General features: G+C 46.5%; 1 protein-coding gene across 1 annotated transcript in view; it reads left to right on the top strand.

Moving 5' to 3' along the window:
* dysf (dysferlin, limb girdle muscular dystrophy 2B (autosomal recessive)) overlaps window positions 1-14049 on the top strand; it is a 322715-nt gene that overhangs the window by 285677 nt on the left and 22989 nt on the right. The window contains exons 49-52 of the mRNA XM_078555028.1: window positions 5550-5638; window positions 6744-6839; window positions 8939-9080; window positions 10996-11095. Of these exons, the coding sequence (XP_078411154.1) occupies window positions 5550-5638; window positions 6744-6839; window positions 8939-9080; window positions 10996-11095 (427 nt within the window). The remainder of the gene's footprint in view (window positions 1-5549; window positions 5639-6743; window positions 6840-8938; window positions 9081-10995; window positions 11096-14049) is intronic.

Genomic DNA, 14049 nt, shown 5'->3' with positions numbered 1-14049 from the left:
GCTGTGGCTCAGTGGTTTGCACTCTTGTGCCTAGTCAGAAGATTTGAAGTTCAAGGGCTTGAGCACAAAAATTCGGGCTCACACTCCAGTGCAGTACTGAGGAAATGCTGCACTGTCAGAGATGCTGTCTTTCAGAGTTAGGTGTTAAACTGGGGCCCTCACCTGCACTCTCGAGTGGACATAAAAGATCGCCGTGGTATTACATGGAAGAAGAGCAGTGGAGTTCTCCCCAATGTCCTGGTCAATATTTACTCCTCATTCAACACCGCAAAACCAGATTGCCCGGTTATTATTAGAAAAATTGTTTGTGGGAGTTTGCTGTGCTCAAATTGGCTACCACATTTCCTACAACAGTGATTACACTTTGGCACTTCATTGGCTGAGAAACATTTTAATGTCTGGTAATCATGAAAGACATTATATCGGTGCATGTCTATCGTTTTTTTCTTTTTTATTCATTGACAGGATGTGGGTGTCACTGGCTAGACCAGCATTTATTGCTCATTCCTAGTTAGTTGCCCTTGAGAAGGTGGTGGTGAGCTGCCTTCTTGAACCGCTGCAGTCCACGTGGTGTAGGTACACCCACAGTGCTGTTAGGGAGGGAGTTCCAGGATTTTGACCCAGTGACAGTGAAGGAACAGCGATATATTTCCAAGTCAGGATAGTGAATGACTTGGAGGGGAACTCCTAGGTGGTGGTGTTCCCATGTATCTTCTGTCCTTGTCCTTCTAGATGGTAGTGGCCGTGGGTTTGGAAGGAGCCTTGATGAGTTGCTGCAGTGCATCTTGTAGATGGTACACACTGCTGCTACTGTGCGTCAGTGGTGGAGGGAGTGAATGTTTGTGGATGTGATGCCAATCAAGCGGGCTGCTTTGCCCTGGACAGTGTCGAGCTTCTTGAGTGTTGTTGGAGCTGCACTCATCCCGTCAAGTGGGGAGTATTCCATCACACTCCTGACTTGTGCCTTGTAGATGGTGGACAGATTTTGGGGAGTCAGGAGGTGAGTTACTCGCCACAGGATTCTTAGTCTCTTTTGCCATGACTATTTATCCTGTGTCCATTTAACTGCACATTTTAGCTGCCACTCTGGACCGGAACCCCATCACTTCCAACTCCTTTTTTCTTTCTCTCTCTCTCTCTCCTTTATCACTCTTGAGATTCCCCTGCTATCCCTTCCTCTTCCCTGTTACCCACTCAGGTCACCTTTCAATATTCCCCCTCGGTTACTTTGTCCTGAGCTCAGAAATTCCTTCCCTAAGCCTCTCTCCGCCCCTTTAAGATGCTCATTAAAACCTATCCCTTTGACCGAGTTTTTGGTCAGATTTCCGTATCTCTCCCCTTGTGAGGCGGTGTCAAATTTTCCTTTGTCTGGTAGGTAAGGGCAGAATTTTACGGCCCCGTTTCGGCGGGGAGGGGCTCGTAAAATGCGGCGGGGCCGTTATAAATCCCATTGACGTAAAATCCCGCTGCTGTAAAATTCTGCCCTAAGAGTTGGCTGACTTTTTTTGTGGTGAATATGAGCACAAAAAAAGACTACCCTTCCTGGCACAAAGTGGACTTACCTGCCTAGCCAAGGTGCCCTGCGAACTATAAATGTTTGAAGATAAGAACATAATAGGAACTGGAGTAAGCCAATCGGCCCCTTAAGCCTGCTCCACCATTCAGTGAGATCATGGCTGACCTTTGATCTCAGCTCCACCTTTCTGCACCATCCCTTGATTATCTTAGTTCCCAAAAATCTATCGCTCCCTCTCTTGAATATGTACAACGATTTCGCATCCAAACTCTCTGGGGAGTAGAGAATTCCAAAGATTCACAACCCTTTGAGTGAAGGATTTTCTCCTTCCCCTCAGCCCCAAATGGCCGGCCTGTTAATCTGAAATGGTGACGCCCGTGTTGAAGAATTCCCCAGCCCAGCAGAAACGCTTTTCTCAGCATCTACCCTGTCAAGACACTTAAGAATTTTATATAGTTCAATGAGTTAACCACTCATTCTTCAAAACCCGAGGAACTATGGGCTGAGTCTACTCAACCTCTCCTCATCGTATTAATCCCCTTCATCCAAGAACCAGCCTAGTAAGCCTTTGTTGCACTCCCTGCAGTATGAGTATGTCCTTCCTTAGATAAGGAGACCAAAATTGCACGTACTACTCCAGGTTTGGTCTGAACAATAATTCCAGTAAGGTATTATAACTCTTAGATTCAGTCCTTTTGTAATAGAGGCCAACATACCATTTGGCTTCCTAATTACTCACTGTACCCACATGTTAACTTTCTGTGATTCATGTACAAGGATATGCAAACCCCTCTAAAATGCAAACATTTCACAGTCTCTCATCATTTAAAAATATTCTGCTTTTCCATTTTTCCTACCAAATTGAATAGTTTCACACTCCCCCCCCACATTATATCACACCTACCATGTTCTTGCCCACTCACTTAATCTGTCTAAACCTTTTTGCAGGCTCTTTGTGTCCTCCTCACTGCTCACTTTCCACCTAGCTGTACATCTTCAGCAAACATTGATATGTTACAATGACTCCCCTCTTCTAGGTTATTAATATAGATTATAAATAGCTGAGGCCCAAGCACTGACCCTTACGGACACTTGGTTAGTTACACCCTCTGAACCTCTAAAGGACCCATTTATTCCTACGGTCTGTCAATAGTCCTCGATCCTTATTATCCCCCAATCCCATAAACCCTAACCTTGTGCAATAACTTCCTGTGCGGCATCTTTATGAATACTTTTTGAAAACCTAAGCATGCTACATTCACTGGTTCCCCTTTATCAATCCTGCTAGTTAAATCCTCAAAAAACTTGAACAGGTAAATCCGTGTTAACTCGGTTTAATCATGCTATAATTTTCTAAGTGCCCCTGTGATCATATCGCCCATAATAGATTCTAGCATTTTTCTTACCCGTGACATCAGGTTAACTGGCCTATGGTTTCCTATTTCCTCTCTTCTTCCTTTCTTGAATAGTAGGGTTATATTGCTACCCTCCAATCCACGGGCTCGTTCGAGAATCTAGGGAATACTAAACTAACACATCCACTATCTGTAGCTCCCTCTTTTAAAAGCTGAGGGTGAAGGTCAAAAGGTCCCAGGGATCGTTGGATTTTTGACCCATTCGTTTCTCCAACGCTGGTTCTTGACGAATGTCGATATCCTTAAGTTCCTTGTTTTGCTTGTTCCAAAGTTCCCAATTAGTTTTGGAATGCTTGTAGCGTCTTTTAAAGCCATTTCCTTATTCCTCATTATAATTTCTCCTCTCTCTGCCTCTAAGGGACCCACATGTACTACTCCTTTCCCTTTGGTAGTACAGAACTTGAGTTTTTCTGAAAAAAGAGACATTTCTGTTGAAGCTTTTCTCTTGCACTCTTCAGGACAACTCACAAGAAAATACCAATGTCAACATATCTATACTGTATGAGAAGAGAGTGCTGATTGGTTGGCAAGTGGACTCTTATTGGCAGAGGCACTGCCATAGAGAATGCACCAGTGATGGTGACTGACAGTTAACTGCCAAACACTGTTTGAAATTTAAGCCGGGCAGCTTGACTCTGATTGGTCAAGACATTGCCCTGAGGAATGAGTCAGCGAATGGCTGTCACTTATTTTGTTTAGCTGAAACAGGCGCAATGTGTGTACATGTTCCTTCTGTCTGCAAAGAACAGGGCCTCGAGTATTAATATATGTAGCATCCAGTACTTGCAAATGTGCCACACCGTGAACCTAACTGACAATCAAGCAGCTAAGAATCAGCCACATTGCTGTAGAGTCACATTAGGCCAGACTGGGTAAGGATGGCTGATTTTCTTCTCTAAAGGACATTAGTGAACCAGATGGGTTTCTGCAGCAATCAATGATAACTTCATGGTCAGTATTCTGAGACTAGCTTTATACATTGAATTTAAATCCATCAGCTGCTATGGTGGGAGGTGAACCCATGTCCCCAGAGCGTTAGTCTGGGCATTAATTAATTACTAATGGTAGTATGGATTACATTACCACTAAGCTACCAATACTATTTTCCCTTTCTTTCTTGCTCATCCTTTGCTGAATTTCCTGCTGATCCACTGGCACACTGTACGTTGTGGAAACATTACAACTTTAATGTAATACTATCTTTATTTTCTCTAATAGCCACGGTAGGACCACTTGCCATGTAAGGTTTTTATTTGTCAGTTCTAGTTTTGCTTTTTGTTCAGTGGCCTCATTAACCTACATTGCCACTTTTATTGATTTGTGCATTGGTGCCTACAAATATCTGTTCCTCTGCCCCATTTAGATAAACATTTAGAGTTTGTGGTTGTCTTACTCTTCCTGTCAAAATGTATTACCTCACTCTTACCGATACTGAAGTTCATTTGCCCAATTACCCGCTTTTTCCACTTTTTTGTTTCAGTGGGAATATGACGTTGAGATAGAGGATCAGCCATGATCATAATGAATGGCGGAGCAGGCTTGAAGGGCCGAATGGTCTACTTCTGCTCCTAGTTTCTATGTTTCTTCTGGTTTAAAAGTTTTTTCTCTGTGTTATCGCAGTCATCCTCTGGATTAACTAATACTCGTTTGTGTAAATGATGGAAGATAGTGGTGTCAGCACCAATCCCCGATGAATACCATGTCTCACCAGTTGCCAATGCAAATGATGTTGATTGAAGGATAAATATTGACTAGAACACTGGGAATAACTCCCCTGCTCTCCTTCGAATACCTAGGAACATAGGAGCAGGAGTAAACCACAGACTCTTTAATGTCTACCTGAGATAGTAGCTTGGACCTGGGTTTATCATCTCATCTGAAAGATGGCACCTCCCACGGTAGCATAGGGTGTGGGCTCCAGTCTCTGGAGTGGGGCTTGAAGGCATGACTTCCGGACTTGGAGGCGTTAATCTTTTTTAAACGTATTCACTCAAGGAATGTGGACTTCGCTGGCTAGGCCAGCATTTATTGCCCATCCCTAATTGCCCTTGAGAAGGTGGTGGTGAGCTGCCTTCTTGAACCGCTGCAGTACATGAGGTGTAGGTGCACCCACAGCGCTGTTAGGGAGGGAGTTCCAGGATTTTGACCCAGCGACAGTGAAGGAACGGTGATATATTTCCAAGTCAGGATGGTGAGTGACTTGGAGGGGATCTTCCAGGTGGTGGTGTTCCCATCTATCTGATGCCCTTGTCCTTCTAGATGGTAACAGTCGTGGGTTTGGAAGGTGCTGTTTCAGGGGCCTTGGTGAGTTGCTGCAGTGCATCTTGTAGATGGTACACACTGCTGCTACTGTGCGTCGGTGGTGGAGGGAATGAATGTTGCCCACTGGGCCACGGTTGATCTTTAAGGAGAGGCATGTCCTCCTTCTTTGGAAAAGCTGATTGAAGGGTCTAGGTCCTTGGTAAAGGAAATTACAGAGCATAACATGAAGCAGGAGATAAGAAGGTGCAATAAAGGAAGTTGAGTAGATGAAGGTCCTTCTTGTGGAATCAACTCGACATAACATGTACTTACTGTTCTCACAACGTGTTTTCTCTTCCCGCTTCCCTGCTCTCTAGGGTAAAATCCAGCTCTGGGTGGACATCTTTCCAAAGTCACTTGGACCACCAGGACCCCCATTCAACATCACTCCTCGCAAAGCCAAGAGGTGGGATTCTTTCTCTTCAACCCCCGCCCCAGCTTTCCTGAAAGTGCGGCCACTCGCTGGGGTGAAGCTCCACTCTGTCTCTCAATGGTCTATGTCGGGTGTCAGTTAAAACTTTCAAGATTGGGATGGATAGGTTTTTTGTTGGGTAAGAGTATCAAGTGGTAGCCAGGAAAGATGGGTATATGGATTTAAGATACAGTCAGTCATGATCAAATTGAATGGCGTAACAAGCGAGAGGGGCAGAATGGCCTATTCCATTTTGACCTACTCTTGTCACTATGTTGCTAGGTAATTCACTATGTAAGAGTTTGCACCAGTCCCAAGCAGTGTCAGTGCTCCAAGTCAAAACTGTCTACAAATCCAGGAATGGAAAATTAAACATTACCTCCAGGTCACTTCACAAGCTATTCTCGCAATATCATCTTCAATCGCAGTTAGGCTAATGCACAGATTTGGGACAGTGTAGAGGGAACTTTACTCTGTATCTAACCCCGTGCTGTACCTGTCCTGGGAGTGTTTGATGGGGACAGTGTAAAGGGAGCTTTACTCTGTATCTAACCCCATGCTGTACCTGTCCTGGGAGTGTTTGATGGGGACAGTGTAGAGGGAGCTTTACTCTGTATCTAACCCCATGCTGTACCTGTCCTGGGAGTGTTTGATGGGGACAGTGTAGAGGGAGCTTTACTCTGTATCAAACCCCGTGCTGTACCTGCCCTGGGAGTGTTTGATGGGGACAGTGTAGAGGGAGCTTTACTCTGTATCTAACCCCGTGCTGTACCTGCCCTGGGAGTGTTTGATGGGGACAGTGGAGAGGGAGCTTTACTCTGTATCTAACCCCGTGCTGTACCTGCACTGGGAGTGTTTGATGGCGACAGTGTAGAGGGAGCTTTACTCTGTATCTAACCCCGTGCTGTACCTGCACTGGGAGTGTTTGATGGCGACAGTGTAGAGGGAGCTTTACTCTGTATCTAACCCCGTGCTGTACCTGCACTGGGAGTGTTTGATGGGGACAGTGTACCACTAGAATATTGTTACTAAATGGCAAAATAACCAGTATTTCTTCTGGAGAGGCTGTTGCCCTGTAATTCCTCTCTATCTGTTCCAGCTTCTTCCTGCGCTGTATAATATGGAACACCAACGATGTAATCTTGGATGACCTCAGCATTACAGGGGAGAGGATGAGTGATATTTACGTGAAAGGGTCAGTGCGTTTCCGAATTCATCATTTCTCCTGAATCTGCTTGAATGGTGTGTTACATTGGGGTGAAATTTGTGGAGGTGGTGAGGGCGGCGGGGGTGGGGGAAGGGTGGGCAAATTCCTCACCCCTCTGATCGCAAGGTCAGTGAGCAGCTCACCAATTCTAAACAAAGGTCACCCCGCAGCGATGATACTCTGCGGCCATAGCAAGGTAAGTGTGGGGCGGAAGCCTCCCCCCCCCACCCCCTCGAGAGCTGCCGGCCTGTCCCAGCAGCACCAGAACTGCTTGGACGATGAGAGAATCCACGGAGACCGGACTTACAGGGAAGCCCGTGTTAATCGGTCAAGGGAGGATCGAAGACCTGGAGGAGGGGGTTGGGTTTTGGAGGCTCAGGAGGGGAGGCACAAAGTGGGGGCTTGATCATGGGTGAGGTGCCCCAGATGGACAGAGGGGGGCCTCCCCAAAGAACGTATTCCCTCCAACACCCCACCCCACTGCTTCCTTCCCGCATTTTATCCCACATTGCGACGGTAGCAGGCTGTCCTCCCTCACTCTGCCTCCCCCCAACCTGTCCACGTTACTGAGGCAGAATGTGACCCTTCATTGGCTGGTTAAGGGCTTCATAAGGTCCGAAGGCGAGCAGGCTGCCTGAGGCCTCACCCATCCACCGTAACATGGCAGACAGCTCGGGGGTGGGGAAGGAAGAGGGCGGTGGGCTAGCCACCCATTTTATTGGACGTGCCCCCGCCTGCAAAACAGACGGGTGGGAGGTGGGGAGGAGGGCGTAAAATTCCTCCCTTGGAATTCCAACTGGTCTTCAACCGTGGCAAAAACATGGCAAAGTGCTTCATAGGAGCGGTTATCTGACAATGTGGCACTGGGCCACATAAAGAGATGTTCCATTGTCTCTGCAGCACAGAGACAGGTAATTCAGCCCCTGATTCTCCTCCCTCTTCACTTAACTTTAGTAGCATATCCTTCGATCCCTTTCTTCCTTATATGCTTATTTAGCCTCCCCTTCAATGCATCTACACTATTCAACTCATCTGCTCGCTGTGCTCGTTAGTTCCGTGGCGCCATTTTGAAGAGGATCAGGAGCATTCTCCAGGCGACCTGGCCAGAATTTATCCCTCAACCAACATCACTACAATAAACCAGATAATGGTGCCAGTCAGGTGCAATGGCAACCACTGCTGATGGACACTCCTGTCCACCGACATCAGAAAGTCACCAATAAAATCCAGTCAGGAATTCAGGAGAAATTTCTTTTTTCCAGAGACGGCTGAGAATGTGGAAATTTCTTTTGGGAGTGGTTGAGGTGAATAGCCTAGAAGGAGAGGCTAGAAAAACACACGAGGGAGAAAGGACTGGAAGGATATGTTGATGGGGTGAGATGAAATAGGGCGGGAGGAGGCTCAGGGGCTGAATTACCTGTCTCTGTGCCGCAGGGACGATGGGATATCTCTTTATGTTGCCCAGTGCCACATTGTCAGATAACTGCTCTTATGAAGCACCTTGCTATGTTTTACTACAGTTGAAGAGCACGACATAATTTTATATGTTTTATTCGTTCATGGGACGCTGGCATCAAGGGCAAGGTTGGCATTTATTGCCAAACCCTAATTGCCCCTTGAGAAGGAATACAAGCCATTGTAAGATGACATAATGAAAAGCCAGATGATGTGTACAATCTTGTGGGCATTAAGAGGTTTCTCATCACTATCGGCAAAATGCGACATTTCACGGGGAGGCTCCAGGCCCTGGTGGGTTGCTATTGGCGAACTTTTTATTCATTCATGGGAAGCGGGCATCACTAGCTGGGCCAGCATTTATTGCCCATCCCTAATTGCCCTTGAGAAGGTGGTGGTGAGCCGCCTTCTTGAACCGCTGCAGTCCACGTGGTGTAGGTACACCCACAGTGCTGTTAGGGAGGGAGTTCCAGGATTTTGACCCAGAGACAGTGAAGGAACGGCGATATATTTCCAAGTCAGGATGGTGAGTGGCTTGGAGGAGAACTTCCAGGTGGTGTTGTCCCCACGTGTCTGTTGCCCTTGTCCTTGGAAGGTGCTGTGATTGACTCTGGCTCTCATTCTGTCTCCAGGTGGCTTCTGGGCTACGAGGGTAATAAACAGAAGACAGATGTTCACTACAGGTCAATGGGAGGAGAAGGAAACTTCAACTGGAGATTTATCTTCCCTTTCGAATACTTGCCCACTGAACAAGTCTGCTCCATTGCCAAGAGGGTGAGTGAGAGGCAGCAGCAAGTGTGGGAGGGAGAATGTCTCATTTATAACCTGCCTCATTTCCAGCTATAAACCCCAGGCCGAACACTTCCTCATTGCTTCTTCTGTTTCCTGTTTTCCTCAGTATTCCATCCTTTTCCCAAAGGCCATTGTTTCCTCCCATGAAGCTCTCCTCAATGTGGTCATGCGTTGATTCACGGCTGTCCCTCTCAGTTTGGGAATTAAGGCACATCCATTTTTATTCTTCCATGAAATGTGGGTGCCTCTTTCTGGGCCAGCATTTATTGCCCTTCCCTAATTACCCTGGAGAAGGCGGTGGTGAGCTGCCATCTTGAACCACTGCATTCCATGTGGTGTAGGTACACCCACAGTGCTGTTAGGGAGGGAGTTCTGGGATTTTGACCCAGCGACAGTGAAGGAACAGCGATATATTTCCAAGTTAGGATGGTGAGTGACTAGGGGGGGGATCTTCCAGGTGGTGGTGTTCCCATACACCTGCTGCCCTTGTCCTTCTAGATGGCGGGTTTGGAAGGTGCTGCCTAAGGAGCCTTGGTGAATTACTGCAGTGCATCTTGTAGCTGGTACACACTGCTGCTACTGTGCGTTGGTGGTGGAGGGATTGAATGTTTAAACTGGTGGATGTGGTGCCAACCAGTGGCCTGCTTTATCCTGGATGGTTTTGACCTTTAGTGTTGTTGGAGATGCACTCATCCAGGCAAGTGGAGAGTATTCCTTGCAGTGGATGAACAAGCTTTGGGGAGTTAGGAGGTGAGTTACTCACGACAAAATAGCCAGTCTCTAATCTCCTCTTGTAACCAAAGTTTTTATGTGGCTGGTCCAGTTAAACTTATGATCCATGCTAACCCCAGGATGTTAATCGTGGGAGAGTCAGTGATGGTAATGCCATTGAATGGCATGGGGAGGTAAATGGATTATCTCTTGTTGTAGATTATTGTTGGGCAGTTGTGTATTGCAGATGTTATTCATCACCTATTAGCCCAAGCCTGAATATTGTCCACATCTTGTTTTCTTGGCACAATTTTTCGGGGAGCTTTGTCTTGTGGCCCATCCTATACTTGATCATAGATGATTAAAGGTGCAAGGTAGAAGGAGTTACCTGATGTTTTACTTGCTCTGGGAGTGTTTGGAATAGTGAAGTGGGAGCTTTACTCTGAATGTAACCCCGTGCTGTACCTGTCCTGGGAGTGTTTGATGGGACAGTGTAGAGGGAGCTTTACTCTGTATCGAACCCCATGCTGTACCTGCCCTGGGAGTGTTTGATGGGGACAGTGTAGAGGGAGCTTTACTCTGTATCTAACCCCATGCTTTACCTGTCCCGGGAGTGTTTGATGGGGACAGTGTAGAGGGAGCTTTACTCTGTTTCTAACCCCGTGCTGTACCTGTCCTGGGAGTGTTTGGTGGGACAGTGTAGAGAGAGATTTACTCTGTATCTAACCCCGTGCTGTACCTGTCCTGGGAGTGTTTGATGGGGACGGTGTAGAGGGAGCTTTACTCTGTATCTAACCCCGTGCTGTGCCTGCCCTGGGAGTGTTTGGTGGGACAGTGTAGAGGGAGATTTACTCTGTATCTAACTCCGTGCTGTACCTGTCCTGGGAGTGTTTGATGGGGACAGTGTAGAAGGAGCTTTACTCTGTATCTAACCCCATGCTGTACCTACCCTGGAAGTGTTCGGTTGGACAATGTCAAGGAATCTTTACTCTGTATCTAACCCCATAATGTACCCCTTGGAGTGTTTGATGTTGACCTTGCAGGTCAGTAATCTCACGAAGACCTTGGATCGAACTTGGGACCTCCTAGTTGTTTTTGGTTCAGTTCGCTTCTCTATGCCACTAGGGAGTCTCACAATGTGATAAAAATACACAAACTCAAGTCTCTTTCTCTGATTTTCTTACAGGAACATTTCTGGAGTCTGGATAAGACGGAGACTAAAATCGCACCACAACTCATCATCCAAGTCTGGGACAATGATAGATTTTCCTTTGACGATTATCTGGGTACGTTCTTCCAAATTCTCTCATTGGGAATATCGCCACTGGAGCTTAAGATTACACAGAGGCTGTGTAACATTGTTGGTAAACATCAGTCTATAGGACCTGGAGGAGGTGGGAAAATTGAGTTGGGAAGCTTCTCAACTTGGCAGGCAGGCCTCCTTTTCCACTGAATATTCGCTTCCAGGAGGCAGGGGCAAGATGGAGTTGGGCCCGCCATCTCCAGAGGCCCAAGGTGGCAACGGGCATTGGCGAAGCCAGCAGGTCAGGACACCTGCCTTAATTTACTGGGACATTAGCCCACTTGTAGTGATGAATGTCAGACCCTTAAACCCTCATCCCTCACCTCCACATGACCCCATGCCCCTTTATTCAGCCATGCCCCTTCATACCCCTATGATCCTTCCACACCTCCTTATGACCCATGTACACCCATGCCCCCTCTAACCCTGGTGCCCCCTCATACTCCTGTGTACCCTCCATTTGAGCTCACCCAGTATCCACCTTGGGCAGGCCTCAAGAGTCACATCTTTGAATTGGACATTGAAAAAATAAACTTCTGACAATCTATTACAGCTGTCATTCAAACAAATTTCATACTGAAAGAACTATCATTCAAAAGTCCATTAAAAAATAAACCCCCTCAAATGGTTAATCTGTAGTTAAAAACAAATGCTTATTCACTTACCACACCAAAGACAGATAATTTTTTAATAAACTATTTAAAATATCAATCAAAATGTGGAAATAGCCCCCGCTGAGATAACTAGTTTTGTGGCTTTTGAAACTCAGCCTAGCATTCACAAGGCCTCAGCTGCCATAACAAACCATTTCAGCTCCCAAACAATGAAGCCGATTGAATTTGCATAAACAAATTTCAAAGCCAGGTCACATGATCTGTCAATTAATGCACTCGAGGAGCTGGGGTTTTTTTTTTCTCTAAGGTAGCAGAGCCATTTTAAAGGGCTGGGAATGTTTAAATCACTTCAGATCATGACATTCAGAGCTCCCAACCACTGTTTTCTTCTTCAGTTTGGAATCCATAATATTACTCTTCCCAATGGGAAAAGTACGTTAATGCACCTCAACACTAGTGCAATGCTGGTCAGCTTACCTTTGCAGAACAGAGCCATATCACTGCAGTAAGAACACATCGATCTTCCAACATAGCACTAACTATTGAAACCGGAAGAACAGATTTTTTTTGTATTTCAAAACCTGTCAATAAAAGAGTTCCGGGAGCAAGTGGCTGCTTCTGTTCTTGGTTCCCTGCTTGGGTCCAAGGTTCCCCACAGTACACAACTTCTCTCTAAGGCGCTGTCTACAGGCAGGCTACCTGCATCCTTATCCCGCACTGGCGGATGGGGGCGGGAATCCCACCCACCATTCTCAAAGGTGTCCCGAGTCAGCCAGAGTCAGCGGAAATCCAGGCCTCTGCATCTTATTTTCCACACTCGCTTTCCCGAAACAGAAGCTCGTGCCTCGAAGGCGCACAAAGAGTTTGAGCACGGAGGATCAGCTGGTCCAAGTTAACTGCAAGAGTTCAGCTGATCTCCATACTGAATGTTCCTGACACTGGACTATCCTATGGAGGATGGTTAGTGCACGGAATGAATTACAAGTGGACTTAACTGTACTGGAGGCTTTAAGGGCGAGAGAGTTAAATAAGTCTTTGGAGACAGATTTGATCAAGAGCTACTTGAGAAGGATCTGGGGAATATTATTTCTTAGGGAAATAGACTGGGATCTTCACATTCCTACACTGCTAGTCTTGTGTGATTTATCACTGAGCCATTCGCCAAGGTGCAATTTTAAATGATAGAATCCTAAAAAATGTTTCTAAGTATTTACAGCACAGAAATAGGCCATTCAGCCGATGTCTATTTCTTTTTAATTCATTCACGGGATGTGGGCTTCACTGGCTGGGCCAGCATTTATTGCCCATCCGTAATTGCCCTTGAGAAGATGGTGATGAGCTGCCTTCTTGAACTGCTGCAGTCCGTGTGGTGTAGGTACACCCACAGTGCTGTTAGGGAGGGAGTTCCAGGATTTTGACCCAGTGACAGTGAAGGAACGGCTGATATATTTCCAAGTCAGGATGGTGAGTGGCTTGGAGGAGAACTTCCAGGTGTTGGTGTTCCCATCTATCTGATGCCCTTGTCCTTCTAGATGGTAGTGGTCATGGGTTTGGAAGGTGCTGCCTAAGGAGCCTTAGTGAGTTCCTGCAGTGCATCTTGTAGATGGCACACTCTGCTGCTACTGTGTGTCGGTGGTGGAGGGAGTGAATGTTTGTGGATGTGGTGCCAATCAAGTGGGCTGCTTTGTCCTGAATGGTGTCAAGCTTCCTCAGTGTTGTGGGAGCTGCACTCATCCAGCGAAGAGTGTTCCATCCCACTCCTGACTTGTGCCTTGTAGATGGTGGACAGGCTTTGGGGAGCCAGGAGGTGAGTTACTCGTTGCATGATTCCTAGCCTCTGACCTGCTCTTGTAGCCACAATATTTGTATGGCTAGCCCAGTTCAGTTTCTGGTCAATGGTAACCCCCAGGATGTTTATGCTCCAAATCAGTAGTCTCCTACTACTCATCTAACCTCATCAATATATCTTTCTATTCCTTTCTTCCTCATATGCTGATCTATTCCATGAAGTACTGACTTCCACATTCTCACAACTCTCTGGGTAGAGAGGTTTCTCCTGAATTCCGAATTAGATTTATCAGTGAATATGTGTATTTATGGTGCCTAATCCTGGTCTCACCTACAAGTGGAAAAATCTGCTCTGCCCTGATCCTCTCAAACATCTTGATCTTGAGGCTTGAAGGCCTCAGGCTGAAAGGCTGGATGGCATCGATAAAATGGGGAAATAAAACTGGTCTCAGCTAAAGTGAACACCAAGCTGTTAGACTGAGGTTAAACAGCCTAACTGGTGTGCCAAATGGTCCTGATCTCATTACAACATGGA

Source organism: Cetorhinus maximus, chromosome 1, assembly GCF_964194155.1.
Source record: "Cetorhinus maximus chromosome 1, sCetMax3.hap1.1, whole genome shotgun sequence".
Classification (NCBI taxonomy): domain Eukaryota; kingdom Metazoa; phylum Chordata; class Chondrichthyes; order Lamniformes; family Cetorhinidae; genus Cetorhinus; species Cetorhinus maximus.
This window is presented reverse-complemented; position numbering and strand designations above follow the sequence as displayed.